This window comes from Heterostelium album (assembly GCF_000004825.1).
Source record: "Heterostelium album PN500 unplaced genomic scaffold PPL_scaffold8, whole genome shotgun sequence".
Lineage (NCBI taxonomy): Eukaryota > Evosea > Eumycetozoa > Acytosteliales > Acytosteliaceae > Heterostelium > Heterostelium album.
This window is the reverse complement of record NW_008805070.1, coordinates 1,106,941-1,125,943: the sequence shown is the minus strand read 5'-3', so window position 1 is coordinate 1,125,943 and position 19,003 is coordinate 1,106,941. Positions and strand designations below refer to the sequence as shown.

The window sequence follows — 19,003 nt, the reverse complement described above, 5'->3', positions numbered from 1 at the left end:
GTATGTTATTTCAAATATAGATATGATATAAATATGGAAAATGAGTGGATGTTCTATTTACAATTCACTGCAATGAGGAGCAACAGAGTAAGCTGCCACAAGTGAATCAAAGTGTGAGATGCAACAACAATGATAATTATAATAATAGATTGGAGTGAGAAAAAAAAAATATGGAATGGTTTGGATCAAATATGAAATTGCTATAACAGCTAATATAATATTTGAAATAACAAATTAATTTTAATTTATGGTGCAAATAAAGTTAATTAAGGTTGGTTGGTCGGTCACTTTCAGTTATTTATTATCTTCACTTACCACTCCACTATTATTTCTTATTAATTATAGCTTAAAAAAATATATATTCATTTGTATACCTTAATAATACTGTTTTTTAATTGATTAATTGAGTATGAGTGGTGTTTATATATGGAGTGATGACATTTATCAATCAAATTCGTTTTATTCCTAAATGTCGTGTGAAGTGCATAAAAAAAAAAAACTAAATATATATATGATATTTATTTGCTTGTGTGTATGTACTTATGTACTTGTGTGATTGTGTGTTGATGTGTGGTGTGTGTGTGTTGGTTATCTATTGATTTAGTAGTCGTTTGGAATATATTAAAATCATATTCCGGAATGTCATGGTGCATCAGAAAGAAGATGTGAAGAAGTGATAGTCATAATCATAAGATGTTATTTTTGATCTACATACATATTTGGCAATTTAAGTAAAGTAGCAAATAAAACTGGTTGTAAATGATCTAAAAATAATCTATATTATTATTGTTGATTTATGAATGGTATAATATGTTTGTTTTGATTGATTTGGGTTTATTAATTAAATGTTTTTGGTTATTATTTATATAATATTGTATTGTTTTTGAAAAATAATAATAATAATAATAATATTGATTATAATATAATGAAACTAATATTGTGTAAACAAATAAAAATAAAATAAAACAAAAAGTATTACTCCTCCCACTTTAATATGTTTATTTGTTTTTATTTTCTAGTTTAATTTAATCAACAACAATAACAACAATCAGTAATAGAAACAATAACAATAGAGTATTAAAATTAAATTTATGATTGATTGATTTATTGATTGAATTGTATGATGATGATGAATGAATTGAAGTTTTAATAATAATCACATATATATATTAATTATATTGATGATGATGTTTGTTTGTTTGTGTTTGTACTTGTACCTAATATAAATCTTCGTGAAGCAATAGCAACAATAACAATAACAACAACAAACTAAGCAAAGCAAAGCAATTACAAAACAACACATAGCTAAAACACCCACCAAGCATATATCGCATTAATCAATGATTTGATTACCAATTTAATTATTGCCATCATATTAAACAACATCATCAATTACCACTACCACCATTACCATTTCAAGGTACTACTAAAACAAATAAAGCAATTTCCTTTCATTTCTGTTTTTATTTATTTTTTTAAAAACAAATAAAAAGTATATTGTGGTCACACACTAATATGATACATATATCAAAACTTTAACAAACACACACTATCTTTTTTGTTTAGTGTTGTGTTTTGATTTATTAGTGTGAATTCTTATGATTTGTTTTTTATTATTGTGTTAGTGTGTATGTGTATGTGTATGCTTATCAATCAAAGTGAAAACAGTGAAACGCAATTGGTATATATGTTTAATTGTCCACATACCAACTACGAGGTAAAAAAGCAATTAAGGAGTAACTATCACCTGCATTCATACACTTATTTAGGACTGGTGTTAATAAAACTTAAATGAAAAGGAAACACACAACAAATGAATTGATCATTGGTATATATTGCAGATATGATTAGATGAGTGAATTGATTTGTGTGTTGTGTGCGTGTAATTGATGTATTGTATGTATTGTATGTGTGTCACTGAATTGCATTGTTGTAACTATTCATGGTTGATTCTTTTAATGACTGATAAACAATAATATTGATTGATCAAACAAATTGGATATTTGATTAATCAAATGTTCAACACCGATGTTTAAAGGGGAGGAAAGAACTCTTGATTGATAAGATTGAAGCATTGATCACCACCAGCTACATTTCGAATTCTAATCATTGATATTTTTGATTTTGCCGGTTATGTTGATATCAAAGAAGAGTCATCATCATTGTTGGTATTAATATATCGAATGCGAAGTGTTAGATAACACCACAAATACGAAATGTGTTTCCAAAAATAAACAATATCTTATCTGTCTCTCTCTCTCTCTCACCCTCTCTTACTAATAGTTCTTATTCTTCTTCCTCCTACTTTTCCTATATTTGTTGTATTTTTATAATTATAAATGACCTACTACTACTAAGCTAAACTAATAATCCTTTGAGAATATTCTGATTTTTGATTATAATCTAATCCAGAATTGGAACTAACCAGCAAAGTAAAATATAAAAATAAAATAAATAAATAAAACAATAATCTTTAGCTAAAAAAAACTAACAAACTTTTAATCATTAATCTTATTTTTGTTTTTTTTTTTGCATAGTTTTTTGCAATTTTTAAATGATTTTTTTTGATATTTTTTTGCAGATATGATTGACCGTTTTTGGTAATAGATTTGTTACAATAAAAAATCGTTTATTATCGAAATTTGGTGTGATTTAAAAATAAATCAATCTTGAGAACATTTTAAGTTTATAATTTTTTTGTTTATTTATTAATTTATTTATTTTTTTAATAATAATATTGAGTACGTAACGATTTTGTTTGTTTAAAGATGGCGTGGGGTGTTTTTATGTTGCTGTTGTTGTTGTTTAAAGTTTTGGACCGGCAGCAAGTACTTCGGCTGGAGCTTTGTCTTGATATTTCTTAAAGTTCTCGATGAAAAGAGTGGCGAGCTTGGTGAGTGTTTGTGTGTATTTGGCTTTGTCTGACCATGTGTTGGATGGCATCAAAATCTCCGATGGAACACCTGGACAGCTGGTTGGAACGTGAAGTCCAAACACTTCCATTGGGGTGGTTGGTACCTTTTCGAGTTCACCACTGTGGATGGCGTCGATGATGGCACGAGTGTAGGCGAGTTTGACACGCGATCCAATACCGTAGCTACCTCCGGTCCAACCGGTATTGATGAGCCAGGCGTGTGATTTGAATTTCTGAAGTTGCTCGGCGAGCATGTGGGCGTATTTAGTTGGATGCCATACAATGAATGGCTCACCGTAGCACGAGGAGAAGGCAGCGGTTGGCTCGGTGACACCGACTTCGGTACCGGCAACCTTAGCAGTGTAACCCTGGATGAAATGATACATAACTTGTTGTGGTGTCAGCTTGGAGACTGGTGGCAAGATACCAAAGGCATCACAGGTCAACATGATGATGTTCTTTGGATGATTCTTGGAGAGCGCTGGGAACTTTGTGTTGGGGATGAACTCCAATGGGTAGGCGCAACGGGTGTTCTCTGTGATGGAGATGTTGTTGTAGTCGACCTTACGAGTGTACTCGTTGTAGACGACGTTCTCGAGGACGGCACCGAAACGGATGGCGTCGAAAATCTCTGGCTCCTTCTCACGCGACAAATCGATGCACTTGGCATAACAACCACCTTCGATGTTGAAGACACCGTGGTCGGTCCAGACGTGCTCGTCGTCACCGATCAAGTAACGGTTTGGATCAGCGGACAAAGTGGTCTTACCGGTACCGGAGAGACCAAAGAAGAGAGTGACGTCACCCTCCTTACCTTCGTTACACGAAGAGTGGAGTGGAAGAACACCCATCTTTGGCATGAGATACATCATGATGGTGAGGACACCCTTCTTCATCTCACCGGCATACTGGGTACCGAGGATGACCATCTCACGACGAGCAAAGTCGAGCGAGACACTGGTGGCCGACGACATACCCTTGGTGAAACGATTGGCTGGGAATTGACCGGCGTTGTAGATGGTGTAGTCTGGCTCACCAAAAGTCTTGAGCTCCTCCTTGGTTGGACGGATCAACATGTTGTTCATGAAGAGTGCGTGGTAGGCACGTGCGCAGATGACACGTACTTTGATACGATAGGCTGGATCCCAACCGGCGTAACCGTCGATCACAAACAACTTATCGACGGTGTTGAGGTAGTCGATGGCACGCTCACGGTTAATCATGAAGGAGAGATCGTCCAGTGGCATATTGACTGGTCCCCACCAGATGTCGTTGGAGCTCGATGGTTCCTGGACGATTCTCTTGTCCTTTGGTGAACGTCCGGTCTTGGCACCGGATCTGGTGACGAGAGCACCGGTGCTGGTCATTGCAGATCCAGTTTCATGAGCCAATGCCTGCTCGTAGAGAACTGGAACTGGTGGATTGTGGAAGATATTGGTTTGCTTTGTGAAGTGTTCATCGAGATGTAAGCTATCAACATCTACAAAAAAGAACAAACAGATAGAGAGGAGAAGAGGTAATTAACCAAATATATTTACATATATACTTGAGGTTAGTAGAGATTGGTGTTAAATTAGAGTTCTTCCCTTCTTACCTAGGGTGTCGGCATGATCGTGACTCTCTGGTGGAACATCTGCAGTCGATGCTGACAATGATTTTGAAATTGATTGTGCAACTTGTTGATTAATGGCAGACATTATTATTTAATATATATTTATAATATTATTATTATTATGGTTAATATTATTATTACTAATTAATTATAGATACAATATATATAAGATAAGATAAGATAATATCTAATAGATTTAATTTCAATTTAAATTTAATTTAAAATTTGAAATTGAATTGAATTGAATTGAAGTTGAAGTTGAATTACAAAAAAAATTAAAAAATAAAATAAAAATAAAATCAAATTATTATTTTTATATATGTTATATAAATGTTAATTATGATATGATAATTATATTATATTCATTTAACGTTTAAATAATAATAATAATCTGAAATCTTTTTAATATATAAAGGTGATTTTTTTTTATTTTTTTTTGGTTTCTTTTTTTTTTATTTTTTGTTTTTTTTTCTAAGTTCTTCTTCTTAATGCACCAGAATAATTCATAATCATAGGTAAACAAGTGTTCTAGTGCCTTTTTCAAACACCCACAAGTTCACTCACTGCATCTGTTTCATCCATGAAAAAACATTTAATTTGGTTTATTTTTTCGTTTTTGTTTTTTAATTTTTTATTGTTGAGTGAATATGAAAATTTTAATGCACACGCAGCACTCTAAAACAAAAAGGCATTGCCGATGAATAATTTTTTCACGGACCGTGAGAAAATTGCTTTTTATTGATTTTATTGATTTTTGTAGTGAGATCACACACAACCGACTTTATACAACACATAGCAAGCAGAGAGTGTTAACAAACAAAATTAGTGCATCACAATTCCCTTTGCAGGCAATAGTTAATGAAAGTTAAATTTCCACTTGGTTTTTGTTTTTTTTTTGCAATTGTGTGATTAATGATTATAAATAGAGTATAAAGATGTAGTTAATCAAATTTACTGCCACTTAACACATCCCGAAATGTTCTTTTAGCCTTCATCTCCATCGCCATTGACAACCAAGTTTTTTTTTTTTTTATTAACCGATGAAATTTAATGTGATGTGGATCCACATCATTCATCAACTGATATGGTAATCAACAGTAAATAATAGGATTACTATCAATAGTATTATTAAATGAAATGAACAACTACTTTTTTTTTTATTAATGTTTTAGTAAAAATAAAAGATATTTTAATTATTTATTAGTTAGATTTGACAAATATTATTAAATTATATCTATTTGAAAGACAAATTTATGTTTTAAAACAATAATGTTTAAAATATATTATTTATAAAATTTTATAAATTTGAATTCAAACTCTTCATCGTAACCTTTTCTGCACTAATGAAATTTCGCTTGAAACGACAACATATCAACAACACATGCAAATAAACAGGTGTTGAATGAGAAGAAGAAAAAAAAAAACGACATTGTACAACCTCTTGGTTTAATTTTTTTTTGTTTTGTCTTTCAAATGCACAAATCATCTTTCATCTTTCAAAATATCTTTCAAGATATTTATTAAGATTTGAGTGTGAGGTTAGATATTTAAAAGTATCTCACCTTGCTTTGTGTAAGATATTGTACACTATTTTAAGAGATCTTAAACATAAATATGTAAATTGCTTTAAGACAACAGACAGACAAATGACTCAATCAAAATAGAAAACTACTTGAACTTTTCGCTCATTGTTCACACAAATTGCAATTTTATTTTTATTTTTTTATTTTTTTTTTTTTTTTATGCAGGCAGATTTCTATTTTATTATTGAAATAAAAGACTGTTGTGGTCGAATCACGGTTTTTCAAAAGAATTTCAAATGAAAAGCTAAAAGTTCCAAAAAGGAAAGTTTTTGACTATCGGTTCAATCAACTTTTTAAAATTAAAGATGATTAACTAATTAATCATTAGCTTCTCTTATGGTCGAAGCTTCGACCCCACCAGATTTTAGAAAGAATCTGTAGTTTAATGTTGTTATCATATCTAGATTATAAGAATTGTTGTTTTGGGTGGGATTTTGGTAGTTTACTGGTGGTTTTTGGGATTTAATACTATTGGGTAAAATGAGGACTATCCACATTATGGCATCATCGTTGTTCAATATTGTTTGACAAGCATACTTCGATCTCACTGTTGTTATTAATTTATTAACACTATTCATTCATTTGTGCTATGAAAATGAGGAACGCACCAATCAACAACATACATCAAATTACTCTTTTCTATTTATGGAGGGTTACATTAATGATACTAAAGATTCCACAAACAACAACACAACCGTATTTATCTCCTCTTAATTGGTTCAGTTTTAATTGATTGATTTTTTATTTTATTTATTCTTAATTTAATGTTTATTTATTCATATTAATCACAACACAAATTTATACATACACATTTTCTGTACAGAAAATCATGAACATATCGTATGTATGAACCATTGAAAAATGACACTTTTTTCCTGATTAGAGATGCGTTTTGCAACCCACGCTAAAAACAACACAATCCATAAAAAAAAAAAAATCATAGTCGACCGAATTTAGAGTTTTTCTTATTTTTTTCAAGATGCGGCAACCACAGTGCTTGGTTTTTTTTTAATTACTTAATTTTTTTAAAATGAATTCAAATTTTCGAAAAAAAATAAACAACCAAAACGGGAGAAATTTATCGTTTTTAGTTAATTTGAGAAATGGTTGACCATAGTGAATGATAGTTTTATGTTGATTTTTTGAAGTTTTTATTATTTTTTTTGTTTCATGCAAATTGTGGTTACGATCGCTAACAAAAGAAACAAACGATCTTTTGACCAATGAGAGTGCTCAACACTATGGTTTTTACACCCCGCTAACAATTCAGCGAACTGCAAACAACAGATCTTGGTTTTTTTTTTTTTTTTTTGGGTTTAATCTGTTTGGTTTTTGGTCAGATACACATTGAGATACATGTGAGACACAAGTATGTGACTCTTACAAAATTTTTATCACTTTTTTTTTTTTGTTGTTTTTTGTTGTTTTTTATTTAGAGACGCCACTCTGGTGAGAATGCGACTGATTTTGGAACACTCATCCAAATTAATTAATTAAAAAATTAATGGGCTTCAACTTTAAATAAAAAATTTAAAAAAAATAGATGCTTTCTCATCAACACATTGTAAATTCAGTGCAAGATTAGTTGTTTTCAAAACAAACAAACCACACACCTATACTATCAAGTAAACTTTCCACCGCCACCACATAATTATTGAATTATCATTTTTCAAACAGAGACAGTACCACCCTCTAAGCAGCAAAAGGCTGGTAGTTTTGCCACACAAATACATCATCACAGTTACATAGGTTCATATTGTGTGTCTCTAGCACTGAGTCGACTCGACAGCTTCCTCCTCTTCATCATCCTCATCACCATTGTAATTTATTAATTTTTACTACTCTTTCCAAACTTGTCCAACGTCCAACCATACACCATACAACATCCCACACACCACTGTTGGCACGCATCGTCCCACCAACAACCAACAGAAACTAAAGATTAAAGAAAATAGTAGAATGTGGTACAACATGTTATAACTTTTTTTATTTTTAATTTTTTTAATTTTTGTTTTGTTTTGTTGTTTAGGTTTGTAAATTCTTAGATGTGTCAAAACTTGAATTATTCTAACTTCCTCATTTTCTTAATTCATCCACCCATAAGATTTTATTTTTTTTATATTGTCCAATAAATTATATTTTATAAACGGTCACCTGTTTTTTTTTTCTAAATCCATCGCATCTCACATTTAATCTTTTCACCTCATCTTCAACCTTACTCTAAACCGTCGGCAGTCAAGCTTGTCAGTGTAGCAGTTGACATTTAACAACAAAACACCATTATAACATTATCCAAATACTTAATCTACCAACCGGCTACCAACATCACCACCACTATCAGCCATATATATAAATTACTCTTACAACCCCAACCCTAATTTGACAGATTTGATTTGGTATGTTTTCTTTCACTTGACACATTTCATAGCAAATCAACATAACAGTTACTGTGGACTTGTTGCGAGTTATCTATTGCGGCAGCAAAAGCAAATACCTTTGTCAAACAGTGATCACCTGTTTTATGCCTCCATATTAAGAGTGTCAGTGGTTTGCTCAATGATCATTGTGTACCGGACCTCAATCATTACGATCCTTACGAATTTAGTTGAATTACAGTAACCAAATTCATCTCAACTTTTCACACATCCAACAGCAACAAATTGGCTTTGACCAAACAATCAATCTTGCGAACATACCGATTTTTATCTCGTTTTTTTTGAATATTTTTATATACTATCCTCTCTTGCTTTTTTAGATCGCTTGCTTCACAACCACTCTCTTTAATTTCATTTTTCGACCAACCATTTACAACTTCCAAAATTTCAAAACTTCATTAGGTAAAATTCTAACTTGTCTTTAAAAGAATTATATAAATATATAAATTATACATATATATATATTTATCCTTTTATTATATAAATTATTTTAGTGTTTACTAGTAATAGACACTTAAACTAAACCGACCTGGCACACCTTCAGCATTATTTATTGGCTTTGTTCTTCAATTACATTACCTAACAGTAATTTAAAAGGATTGCAATCCTTATAAAAAAAAAACAAACAACAAAAAGGTAACCCACTCTTGATTTATTTATACCTCTTTACTTCCAATCGACAAATTTAGAATTTTATCATTTTTTATTTTTAATTTTTAAAAAATTATTTAATTATATTATGAGTTCTCTTATCTGGAAACAAATTGTCTTTGTTTATTTTATCTCTCCTTAGCTACTTTCTCATACTTTCTATTGGCTCTGCTCTCTAAATATAATATTTTTTTTTTTGCTTGCCCACAACCATTAAATTTTTATATATCAAATTTTCGTTGATGACATTACTATTAATTTTATGTTGTTGTCAAATTATTATCACCACTAAACAACAACCACTACTACTCTTTATATCAATCATCAAATTTGTTTATAACAACCAATAGGTGTTATAGTTTTATGATAAAAATAATATAACGATGGCACTCTGTATATTCTCCTTGGTTTGGACTGTGTCTATCACTTTATATATTTTTAAAAGTGTTAGTTAATAATGTTGATAGGTGATAACTACCCATTTCCTCAATCTCCACTTCCTCACACAAACCTATCTCAAACTCTTCTCAAATTCTCATCCAATCATCCACCGTATCTTCACCTTAAAAAGGTATACCTTTTTTCAATGAGAATAATAATAAGTATACCTTAATGACGATAGTGATAATGATGTTGCTCTTGCTTCCGTTGTGACACCATACTCACTCACATATTTATACTATATTCTAATAATTATCCTATTGAACACATACCCACCATACAAAATCAAACACAAACGAAATACAATAAGATCTCGAGAGAAATGAGTGATATAAAAGAGATATATGTTTTTTTGTACACACAAAGCATTGTAGCTCCATTTAGTTTGCTTGTTTTGTCATTTATTTAAAAATAATTGTCTTTGTAGTAACAAAATTTTATAAAGTTCAACCCTTGTTGCCCAACATAAATCCATCCAACATCAACCTACCACCCCATCAGTGTTGCTCATTAATTTAAACCACAACATCAACATTTGATCATCATCATTATATTACCACCAACAACACTCCAATAAATCCATACAACAAACACACAACACAATAGTACTAAACTCTTAGTACTGTTCAAATAACATATCCATTCATATGGATGGTTTATGTTTTTCTTTTGGATTTAAAAATGTGATTGATTTTTGGTAAGTGAGTGTGTTGTGTTTTGTTGATATAGATAGAAATTTCGAGTGACCCACTTTGTGTGTGCGCATGTGTGTATGGATATCGGAGTGATGATATGTGATGATGGAGTAGTCTACTCAATTTAAGCTCTTATACTAAACCACTAAAATACACAAAGTCACCCACACACAACCAACCACTAAAATATAAATTAAAATTCACATCTATACCACATAGTATGTACATACAAAATAATCAAATCTATTTCAATGTATAACTATGTTTATTGTTATTGTGGAGGTTTATTTTATTTATTATTTTTATTTTATTTTTGTTTTTGTTTTTAGAAATTGGTTGTTTGATCACTCATCACTTAACTTCACCTCTAACACTATCAAATCTTTCTGTAACGAAACGTCAATTAAAACACTCATCACACACACACATAATTTTTTCATGAATGGAGTGATTTGATTGTTTGTGTGTGTTTTTGTTTGTGTGTTAATTAATTATTATATACATATATAAATATGATACATTTATAAATATTTGATTTTATATCTCTGTTCATTACATTTTGGTTTTTTCTGTTTTTTTATTTTTATATTATTATCACAAACACACACACACATCAAAATGATAATAGTTACCCCACCAATATCTATCTTCACACAATCAACACTTCTTTCCTTCAAGTGTATTTACTGAATAGATGATAATATATATTGGTGGTACTGACAATCTCAAGAGTATTTGCCAAAATATATACCTTTGTTATATTTATTTTTTTTAGTTCTCATCGATCACACATAACTGCTACTTTTAATTAGCTATAAAACAAATTAATTATAGTATAGTAACAGCAAAGTTACTCAATACATTTTTGTTTTTCTTATTTTTTGTTTACATTTTTTTTTTCTCAGTCACCAAGTACTATATTCATAATTCATAATTTATTACCAACACAATAGCAACATCAACAAATATAAATAGATATATAATTACACTTTTTTCAAAATAACGAATTAGATTATTCTTTCATTAGCTTATTTATTGTATCACAATTGTCAAATATTTAATTCATCAATCCTTGTTTGCTTGCTTTTATTATTATTATAATTATTTTTTTTCTGTTACTACACCAAGTGTACCGTTATTTATTTGTGTGAACAACAATAATAATTTTTTAATATTTTTTTTTATTTTATTAAGTTGGAAAGTGTTGATTTTGACAAAGTACCCAACAATCACTAAATTATAAACTACCTATTTCCAATCATCCATCCATTGTGCCAACATACTTATTCCTCATATATCACAAACATCGTCATCATAAATTATCCACTATAATTGAATAGCTGCTCAAACCAAAACCAATAAAACCATTCAATCCTTACCACAACAACAACATTTCGTTTAATAAAACCATTAAACCAATAATCAAACAACATCAAATCAGTTCCTAAATTTGATTCCAAATGTTGGGATAATAATAGCATTCGTAATAGCAAATCATTTATTTATTTATTTATTTTATTGAATCATTATATCCTGAATTGAGGATTGTTTACTTGTTGGCAACTAAATCATACATTGTCTAATTTCAGCAAAAAACCATTCAATCATTCAACATATTATTTATAGAACCCTACACTTCTTACAAGCTACTCTCTAACTTCCATCTTTACTCACTTGTGATTGGCGTCAACCAACAACATCATTTATTTCTTTATTCTTTTCCTCTGTCCTGTCCACTCATTTTACTTTTAATGATTTAAAGTAGTCGCTACAAAAAGGAGATAAACAAAAACTTTTTTCTTTAACTAGAGAGAGATAATTTTCTTTTTAGATTTCTAAATTATTTATTTATTTATTTATTATTTATTTATTTATTAAATTATTTATTGTAACAAATTTGTTATTCCAGTTTTTTTATAATCAATTTTTCATATCTTATCTTATAATATTTGAATTCAAAACAAACCTTAAAAAAAAACAAACAAAAAGAAATATTATAATCCAAAATTATTTATTTATTATTTATTATTTATTAAATTAATCCAAAATATTTATTTATTTAATCAAACTCAATCAATTATTTATTTATTACTTATTTATTAAATTATTTATTTATTTATTTATTAATTAAACAACAAACTCAATATTAGAATCCAATTATTTATTATTTATTAATTAAATTATTTATTTTTTTTTCAAAATTTTAAAACTCAAACTCTTTTATAATTTGTCCTTTGGTTATTTATTTATTCCATTCACGTCTCATTAACTCAATATTTCTTATCTTCACATTCTCTCAGTTAACGACAACAAAGTCCCTCTCCGCCCAAATCATTCAACAGGAACTAGTATCAGAAGCAGCAGTGCAGAGTTTCAATTAGAGCCGTATTATTACTATAATAATCTCTCTATTTGACCAGCCGCCTTGACGAATTTTAAAAGGTATGTTCATTTTTATCATTTTGATATTAATTCTAGATGAAACCATCAAACCACCAAATCAAACCTTTTAATCCATCATCAAATCTCACAAATGTACCTTAAAAAGAAAAATGCAAACAAAAAAAACCTTACGCTATTGTTGTTAATCGGTTTTCTTTTGCTTATTTTGCTGTTTTGTTTTTGTTTTTTTTTTTTTTTTTTGCATTTTTCACTCAACGGTGTTTTCAAACAAAATTGAAATATCTCACTCAGAAACATCATCATGAAATCACCAATAATATCCTTTGACCACCACACCGCCCAAATTGAAACCCCCACTTGTTTTTTTTAATTAATTAATTAAGGTTGTGGGGGTCGATTCGTGATTTGAGTTGTTTTTTATTTTATTTTTTATTTTTTTCTTTTTGATTTTTTTATTAATTTCTAAATTTAATGGCACCTATTATTGCTCTTTCAATTAATTAATTGAACAACAACACTACAAAAATTAAAAAACAATAATTCAGTTTCATACCAAAATAATCGACCCACGCCTCCTCATTATCATTCACACAACTACAACTTAATTAATCCCTTTTGACATATATCAAATCATCATATCCTTGAACCACCAACACCCCACTAACGATCAGTAGTGTTTTACTACTTGTTAAAATTTATTATTTTTAAATAACTAATAAACAAATCAAACAACTGTACAGTTGTAGTAGTTTTGTCTACAATTGCTTTTATCACACCCCACCACCACCACATCTCAAATAATATCATCATTAATTATAATTATCAGTAGTAAGTCATTAGTTTGCCATAAATTAAAACCAACCACCCACACAACACACTTCTGAACAGATAGACAGAGCCTCTGCAACATCAAACAAACACATCACCACCAACCTGACAACACAGGCTAATTAATTAATTAATTAGAAAATCACCCAACCAAACTTTTTGAACAATACAAGAGGCTCGCTACTGGCTGTTGTTTAAATTTTTAAATATCATTAGTTTACACCCAACACAACACCGACTTTTTTCAATTAAAACATCTTTCAAAATCTATTTGGATACTATTTCCACGATATATTTAAATGCCTGGTTACATAAACCACTGTTCTCAATCTAATCTCTAAGAGATTATAATACTGTGGTTCGCCCACCACCATCACTTATCATGGTTGTCCATCCCATTTGCCTCTCACCTTTTTAATATTTATTGATTATATTGATCCCAATCTTCACAAAATAGTCTTTTTTTTTTACAAATAAGCAAATAATATATATAACAAATATTTTAATTGTAAATAATAATAATAGTCCACAAATCTTTTTTTACATTTCATTCAAAGATTTGTTTTATAGTGGATTTCCTTCAATGATTGAAAGGTATCTAACTCTGAAAAAAAACAAAAGAAAAAAAAAAAAAAACAAATCAATCGTGTGTGTTGACAAAAAAAAAAAGAAATCTTGTCCACAAGAGATCTACTCCTTTTTTACTCAATGCATGCATGACTGACTAATCACATCAACCACCACATTCGATAACCTTTTCTCTTAAACATCATCACCATCCATTCATTCCCACATACCACAAACATAGAAATAAACAAAATTCAAAACACACACACAACTCCCTCCACATTCCACAAACTTAAAAAGCAAGCACACCACATCATAATCTGAATATTATTTTAAAAATAATTTTTGTTTTTTTTCCTATTATGTTACTTAAAATTTGATGTCAACAACTTTGACTTTATTTTCCAAAACCAATAATATAAAATTATTTATCTATTATTTCAACATCCACCCCATTCAGCACTAAACTCAAAAGAATAACTCCACACTTCACACCTTCAAACACTACCCCAAGTTGCATTTGCCATATATTTTTTAGAAAAAACTAAATTTTTAAAGTCATAACAAAAATTGAAAAAACAAAAAATCATACCCTTTTGTTGTGTAATTGAATATTACCAAAACATTTTTCAAAGTAAATAATAAGATATCTATCGCACGCTTGAATTTGCAAACTTTGTCATATTTGTCTTTGGTTCATCCATAATATGGTTAGGTTAAGACATTTGTCATTTAAATTAAATGTGGTCTCTCATGTATCACGGTTGAATATATCGCAACCAACCAAATTTCCCTTAAACTCGTTAGTTATTTTAAAAACAGAGAAATACATACCCACATACACCAAAATTCATTGCTAAAGATCATCTTTATCTGCCATATTTCCAATTCTCAACCAATTACCTAATTCCTTTATTTCGAAATAATATTTGATATCAACCGCAAGAAATACTAACTTTAAAACTTTATTCTTTTCATTTCTTTATTTTTCTATCAATTAATTTATTTTTGATTATTATTTATATTATTATTCTAAATCAATTTATTAATTCTAAAAAAAACTAAAAGATTGCTCCACCTCTTCGACCAACTTTCATCACCCCAATCTCCCCACCCACCAATAACTCCTCTTTTTTAAATAATAACATTACTACAACCACATCCACAACAACAACAACAACAAATAGTAATAATACAAACAAGTCCGACAATAGTAAAAAGATGGAGATTTTGCCACAAAATAATTATTTATCATATTTGGCCTCGGCAGGTGCTTCCAATTTGCAATTACAAAATATATTGTTTGGAAATGGCGAGAATCCATTTGCATCCACTGCAAGCTACATGAAGCAAGGTTCATCCACCTCCACCACTCCAACGTCCAACTCGCCATCGCCCTCACCAAACTCGATGATCAGTATCAACCAAGCAAACTGGAGAAAGTGTTGCACCAACGCATCATGTCTGCTATGCACTCGTGGCACCCCACGCTGTCTCTCAATGAACCATCCATCATGGACTTTGATTCTGCGTGTTGTATTTTACGCTCTTGCCCAGATTCACCAGGACAAAGAGTTTTTCAACCTCAAGAAGGAAGTGTATGTCTACCTCAACGATCACTGGGATATCCTCTCGCCAACTCAAGCTCAGTCCAACAACTGGAAGCGCCAAGTCCAGGACGCCCTCTCTCACTCACGCTTCTTCCGTTCCGGTCGTCACACCCTTCGTTGCAACGGCTACTGGCAACTCAAGCTCTCGTGCAACCCATGGAACTATAGCAGCAGCAAACAATTCGAAGCTCTCCGATTCGAAGATGTCCATCCACCCTACTCACCATCACAACAATCGCCACCAATGGCACCAGAGATCTCTTGGCGTATCAAATCGCGCAGCTCACCATCCAAAGACGATCTCAACAACAACAACAACAACAAATCCACCACTCCAACCTTGTCATCAAAAATCACAACATCATCTTCAGGAAATTGTAATAGTTACAGTCCATACCAACGTTATGATAAAGACAAGATCATGGATATCAAAAAGTTGTTATCACTAGGTGTTAACAGCAACAATTCAAATAACAACAACAATAATAATATATCAGTACTTGACTCTGATGAAGATCCATATGATATCTCTTCACCATTGTCATCAGATAACTCCTACCATGGAAGTTCGCCATATAGCCATTCCGTTTCCACCTTTAACCAACCATCCAATTTCAAATTCATCCACCCAAGCAAGAAAACCACCAACACTTCTTCGCTTTCCCCGATTTCATCACCATTCCTCACAGACTCCAATGATATAAACAACAATAACAATAACAACAGTTTCTCAATGACTTCATCTTCTCCATCGTTTGCTCCACCATTCCAACTCACTCCACCATCCAACTTGACCTCAACCACACCAAACAACAGTACATCACCAAAGCATTTATCATCGCCATCCAAACTCATGAGACCGGAATATGGAGATGATCTCATTGTTTCCAAGATTCACCAAATGAAATCAATTCTAAATTGTACAGATTAACAAAACAACCCAACCAAACCAACACACAGCAAACGAAAACAAAAAAATCATAAAAAAAAAAAAAAAAAAACCAAACAAAACAATAAGAAAAATCAAACCTATATAGAAGCCATCCATTCCCCTGTCCAAAATCAACTAAATCCCCCCTTATTTATTTTTATATAATACAGAAATCATATTTATTTATGTAGAATTCCCCATATAACCAATCCGGATTCAAAAAAAAAAAAAAACAAACTCCCCAAGAAAAGAATGTAATACAATTTTTTTCCACTCTAAATATTGGATTCTCAATGTACAGAAATTATTTAAAAACATATAACTGTAGAAATTCAAAAGAATATAAATAAATTCAATTAAATTTAAACAATAAAAAAAAAAAAAGAATCGTATAATCTAAATCTCATAAAGTTTTTATTTATTTTTTAAAAATATTATATTTCAATGAAACTCTCTGGACCACCAAAATAAAAATTGAGACTAAATTATTACTTTGAAAATCTTATCTGTGTTTATTTTATAATAATTTTGAAAACCCAAAAAGTTTTAACTTTCAAAAAAAAAAATGGTTTTAAGATTGCAAAAAAAAAAAAAAAAAAAAAGACAACACTGGGATTGATCAATCTTGAAATCAATCATCATCATGATTGATAGTCGATTCACACTATTACTTCCTCTTCATGTATATTTAGAAAAGTAAATTTTTTTTTTTTTAATAGTTATCGAATACATACCTGTACATAGGTAGAGATTAAGTTATTATAGCAAGAGTAGCAAGTAGTGGTACAATAATAATAATAATAATAATAATAATCATCGCCATCATTGATCAATCATATTACACCATATTAGTTTAGATTTAGTTTAGATCGTATGTAAATCGTGTTATTTAAAAGTTATTCACATATTTTGTTTTGTTTTGATAACATTTATAGGTTTGATAGTTAGTCAGTCATTATTTAAGTTAACTACCATCTGGACACTATCATACATATCTGTGTGGGTGTGTTGTTTTAAATATTATAATATTAAAATAATTATGTGTGTTTATTTAGTTTAGTTTAGTTTAGTGTTTGTTTGTTTATTAAATAGTAAGGAATAATAGTAGTAGTTTAATTGATTGAGTAGTAGGAGTATGAATTAATCACTATGTATTGTTTTTAAAATATTCATCTATGTGCGAAATAAAAAGGTGTGTGTGTGGTTTTGAATCAATTCAGAGCGAAACAATAGATTAGTTATAGTTTAATTTAAATTTATATGTGTGACGTAACTAAATAGCTATTTAACCAACAAGTCAAGTTAAATACCATATGGTTCACTCATAATAACAAGTACTAGTATCAATTAAATCAACCTCAATCAATCCAATCATTTTTCCAGCAATTATAATATAAATATATTAATAAAAACAATATATATTGTTTTTCTATTGCAATATAATTTTTCTTTCTTTCAACAATAATTGTTTGCTGACTTATTAGTTTTATGTCTTTTAATCATTTTTCATATATATCTTTTAATAATAGGTAGCAACAAGCAAATCAAATCTTTATTTTAGATTTACCATTACTTAGAGTTAAAAGTAAGATAAGAATCTGGAATTACCACAATCAACAACAGGATAGATAGATATATACATATATTATTTGGTGGTGGTGTAGTAGTTAATACTATTACTACTACTATTATTATGTGTATACTATATAGTATACAATACAATCATCTCATCTGTTATTTCAATTAGTATTTTAGCAATCATTTATTTATACATCAATAGAATACTACTACAACAATCAATCATCATCATCATTAATAATAATAATGATTATGAATATTATTGTTTATTTTTTTTTACTTGTTCGATCGAATGTTTGGAAAATTCTCTCAAGATTATCAACATTATTGTTATTTTTACTCGATATGATGGAAAAGATAAACACACTGAATATCAAAATATTATTAATTAATTTTTAAAAAAATACCCCTCAAAAATAATAAAAAAACGATTATCAGCAAATTAAACACATCATCTTATTTTGGAAATCTAATAATTGTAATACAAAAATTAATAATTAAAATAATAATAAAATAATAATATTTGTTGATTTTGTTTGGGTTGATCATCTATCATAAAGATATATCAGCATCATCATCATCCTCATCTTTTAAAAGCAAATTCTAGCTTATCAAATCAAATCATTTAATCATTGAATATATATCTTTTTTGTCTTTTTGTTTGTTTTTATTTTTTGTTTTTACTTTTAGTTCTGTCTGTTGTTCCTGTGTTTCTTTGTTTAATGATTTTATAAATATATAATATATTTAATATT

At 29.6% G+C, this 19,003-nt stretch overlaps 4 protein-coding genes across 4 annotated transcripts; 1 reads left to right on the top strand and 3 right to left on the bottom strand.

The window, feature by feature from the left end:
- Window positions 1–2,805: 2,805 nt before the first annotated feature.
- On the bottom strand, window positions 2,806–4,611 carry pckA (phosphoenolpyruvate carboxykinase (ATP); the record flags this gene model as incomplete). The annotated part of the gene is made up of 2 exons (XM_020578902.1): window positions 2,806–4,394; window positions 4,509–4,611. 2 exons carry the CDS (start codon window positions 4,609–4,611, stop codon window positions 2,806–2,808), a joined length of 1,692 nt encoding a protein of 563 aa, XP_020430741.1.
- A 1,815-nt stretch (window positions 4,612–6,426) lies between these two features.
- PPL_08071 (uncharacterized protein) lies at window positions 6,427–8,454 on the bottom strand (the record flags this gene model as incomplete). Its single annotated transcript, XM_020578901.1, has 4 exons — window positions 6,427–6,509; window positions 7,284–7,383; window positions 7,949–8,044; window positions 8,419–8,454. The coding sequence occupies 4 exons, from the start codon at window positions 8,452–8,454 to the stop codon at window positions 6,427–6,429; spliced, it is 315 nt and encodes a 104-aa protein (XP_020430740.1).
- Window positions 8,455–8,628: 174 nt separating this feature from the next.
- Window positions 8,629–12,783, bottom strand: PPL_08070 (uncharacterized protein; the record flags this gene model as incomplete). The annotated part of the gene is made up of 5 exons (XM_020578900.1): window positions 8,629–8,701; window positions 8,806–8,937; window positions 9,342–9,368; window positions 9,804–9,874; window positions 12,727–12,783. The coding sequence occupies 5 exons, from the start codon at window positions 12,781–12,783 to the stop codon at window positions 8,629–8,631; spliced, it is 360 nt and encodes a 119-aa protein (XP_020430739.1).
- Window positions 12,784–15,350: 2,567 nt separating this feature from the next.
- Window positions 15,351–18,982, top strand: PPL_08069 (uncharacterized protein; the record flags this gene model as incomplete). Its single annotated transcript, XM_020578899.1, has 5 exons — window positions 15,351–15,727; window positions 15,911–16,659; window positions 18,232–18,255; window positions 18,809–18,844; window positions 18,939–18,982. The coding sequence occupies 5 exons, from the start codon at window positions 15,351–15,353 to the stop codon at window positions 18,980–18,982; spliced, it is 1,230 nt and encodes a 409-aa protein (XP_020430738.1).
- Window positions 18,983–19,003: the final 21 nt, after the last annotated feature.